Source organism: Morchella importuna (assembly GCF_003444635.1).
Source record: "Morchella importuna strain M04M26 chromosome Unknown Morimp01GS012, whole genome shotgun sequence".
Classification (NCBI taxonomy): Eukaryota; Fungi; Ascomycota; class Pezizomycetes; order Pezizales; family Morchellaceae; genus Morchella; species Morchella importuna.
Window position 1 is genome coordinate 877,479 of NW_025763409.1, and position 3,373 is coordinate 880,851.

Here is a 3,373-nt window from a genome sequence, read left to right on the forward strand (position 1 = left end):
GGATACCATCCTGTAATGGACTTACTTCCCAAGCAAGTCCCTCCACGTGTTTTCCGATATCCATCTCTAAGGGTACCGTATAGAATTCCCCTGCTCCCGTTATTACTCGCCCGGAGGCGTCAAGTATAGGAGTGGGGTTTTTCCTCTGGTGGACTGATACCATTGCTTGACCGATTAGATTCTTGTTCAAGATCGGTCCGGTACACTCAGTATCGATAAGGAATTTCCCTGACAGCTGCCCGGTACGTTCCCTATGCTTCCACTTTAGCGAGGCTTCTATTTGGTAGCACTTGGAGTGTTTTGGCTCTTCCGAAACCAGTGGGGTTCCCACTCGTAGTCTTTTCATTGGTCCTTCAGTCATGGTTTCAAATTCTTCGGGTACTACTAAGATCTTCAGATCCTTTGGTTCTATTCCCGAATATGATTTTTGTGGTATAAGGTGCCTTATATTTGTCAGTCGGTGTCTTGTATATGTTTGGTACAGCACGAACTGGCCAGCAGTTTGGGGTTTTCAACCCATCCTCAGCGTGTGTGATAGAAAGACTTCAAAGATTTATTGCTTATAACAAAGAAAACTTTAATACAAATGAGCGTAATAAAGAAAAACCCATTGATTCTCCATTCCCATTTCCAAGAACGATAGCCAATTTCGTACTATACGGTTTTTTGCTCTGTAGGTAAAGGCAGGGTTTTTAGTCAGTCTCTCACCTTCTCAGTCAGGTTCGAGTGGGTTCTTTTGGCAGACTTACGAATGATTGAGGTTGTAGGCTTCCGCCTACCCTCATGCTTCTTTCGACTCGAGGATGCTTAGTAGACATCCACGTCGGCGTCTGACTCCGGTCCAGAGTCGACAATATTCATCGTCACCCCATCAAACGAAAGGGGTACGGCAGCAACGGAAGATTCGGGAGTTGGTTCCGCAGGTGCCGATAGGACGGCAACCCGCTTCTTACTCCCGTTATCCTCGAAGCCTCTTTTCCGCTTTGCCCCAACGATTTTTTTCTCCGGAGCACCGTCTCCTACCGGCTTTGTTGCTTGACAGAAGGTCCACCTATGACCACTGGCCCCACAACGAGTGCACAGGTTCCCCTCAAACCTCCTGGTTCTGAGGTCGGGGGATACGCCTGCCAAAGCGGTAGATTTGTCCTTAATGAAATCGAAGCGAGGCTTAGCCTTGCCCGAGTCATTGGACGACCTAGGAGTGGAGCCAGTAACCTTACGGTTTCCATTCCGTTCTCTCCCCTTCCCTTTGTCCCTATTCCGGGAGTCAGGTTTTGAAGGTTCCTTGGTAGTTGGAGCCTTCTCGCGGGCTTGCTCCAACTTATGAAGCTGCTCGAGCTTATGCCCTAGGGAACGGAGTCCAGCAAGCTAGTCCGTAATTTGTTTCGGCTGGTCAAGGACTTTTGCCCATTCCCTATACAAATCACGGTGGAGTGCGTTCAGGATATGATCCTTTATGCTAACCTCATCCGTGTATCCGGTCCTCATGACCAACTCGATCGACTTGTCGATAAATTCGTCGATCTTCCCCGGAACATGCTTGAGGGCCCGCCATTCCCCTACTGCCTTCTCCCGAGTCAGACTTCCCCCAAAACTAGAGGTTAGGCTGCTCAGGAAGTGCGGACATTGTCTCCAGGGAGTGTCTGGGTCGAAGGACAAACCAAGCCTCTTTGCTGCTTCCTGGTTGACGTGAGCATGAATGGTCTCGTACCACTTGGAGGCGCGATCTCTTAGGAGGCTTGAGGTGTAAGCGATCTTATCCATTTCGGTGCGGTAGTGGGCTTTATCCAGTTCAAAGACCCCTTCCAGCGCACGAACAAACCGGTCTAAGTCGTCGGGTTCCCCTTTGAACGGTTCCGGCGCTATTGACTTCTTCGGGGGCGGCCGCGATGATAAGGTAGTGGGGGTAGGAGCCAGGGCGGTCGACGATGGAGTGACCACTTCTTTCAGCATCCGGAAGAGTCTCCTGTCTCTTCTCTTCAGCCATCGTTTCCTGGCCTTCCGGTCATCCCAGTCGTCCGGCTCGTCGTCAGAAGAGTCTGAGCCACTGTCTCCTGGATCCGGTGCACCTGCTCTTCCCTTTCCTTTTGGCGGTCCTTTTCCTCCCCCATTCCCTCCGGCTCAGAACTCCACTTCTTCCTCCTCCTCGTCCACCCTCTGCCCTTCTCTCTCTTCTACTCGTTCCTCCGTAACTTCCCTCCCATGGTACTCTTCATACCCCGCTTCTTCTTCCGGCCTAGTAATATGGTGGAAGGGAGTTCCTTGATATGCTGCCACGGGTGTATTGAATGGATGGAGCGGTAGAGGCTCAGCTGGTCTTTCCGATGGCCTCAACTCGGGAGGTGTATCAATAGAGGTAACCAATGCCCTACGCTGTAGCGTCTCGGGGTAGGAGTACTTTCCCGTGATGTAGCTAAGCGAGTCGTCTTTTTCTTTTTGGGCGAAGGATCCCTTCTCCTACGAAGCTTCTTGACCTTATCTAAGGACCAAGCAAGGTTGCTTGAGATCCTTCTCCCCGTGAACCTATTCTCGCTAACTGCTGCCAGAATCGGAATCGAGAGTTGGGATGGTGGAGGCAAGATGGCTAACTTCGTGTATTCGAAGTCCATGGCTTGTGGTTGGCCGTTTTCTTCGGTCCCTACGGACCCTTCTTCTAACTGTCTTGCTAGCGTGTCTTCCAGCATCTGCACCCTTCGCTCTAGGTCTGTGTAAGCAAGCCCTTGTGCGAACCGGATTGCCTCATCACGTTCCTGGAAGTATGCCATCATGTGTTCCAGCTGATCGAGGTGTGCTTGGCCTTGCTCCCGAGGGATTTCTTGTACGAATTCGAAGATTGCCGCCATAGGGGCTGATTCCGCATTAGGAATCGACACATCCAGGTCGGTCATGAAATTGGAGGCATCTGGTACGAGTACTCTGACGACCCGGCCTGGATTATGGACAATGATTTCTTGGGAGATTGGGGCTTCTCGGTTCTTCCACTCGAGGAGCAACCTCGGCGGGGGCGTCTGAAGAGCAGCAGTAGATGATGACACCATTTCGACAGATAGGATTGTATAAATTCTTTTTTTTGAAGGTGAGGTTCTTTAAGCGAGGAGCTTAAAGTTATACTGTAATGGGGGTGCTATGATGGGGCACGACCGTGACTTCGATCAGATAGAAATAATAAAGAACGTGAACGAGTTATGATGGGATTCGTTCGACAGAAAGATAGAGTCCGTTTTATGTTGATCGTTGTTTTTGTTTGTCTAGAAACTTAATAACTTTAAGGGGTCTTCTCGCTAGTAAAGATCCGATGATTTTGAGAGGCCAACCTGGGGCATTACCGAGTTCTTTATAGAAGTTCGGTGCCCTTGTTCAGGTTCTTTGTTTC

At 50.1% G+C, this 3,373-nt stretch overlaps 1 protein-coding gene across 1 annotated transcript; it reads right to left on the minus strand.

Annotated features, from left to right (window-relative positions):
- Positions 1-807: 807 nt before the first annotated feature.
- LAJ45_04873 (uncharacterized protein) lies at positions 808-3,038 on the minus strand (the record flags this gene model as incomplete). Its single annotated transcript, XM_046114449.1, has 4 exons — positions 808-1,368; positions 1,465-2,047; positions 2,129-2,413; positions 2,524-3,038. The coding sequence occupies 4 exons, from the start codon at positions 3,036-3,038 to the stop codon at positions 808-810; spliced, it is 1,944 nt and encodes a 647-aa protein (XP_045972475.1).
- Positions 3,039-3,373: the final 335 nt, after the last annotated feature.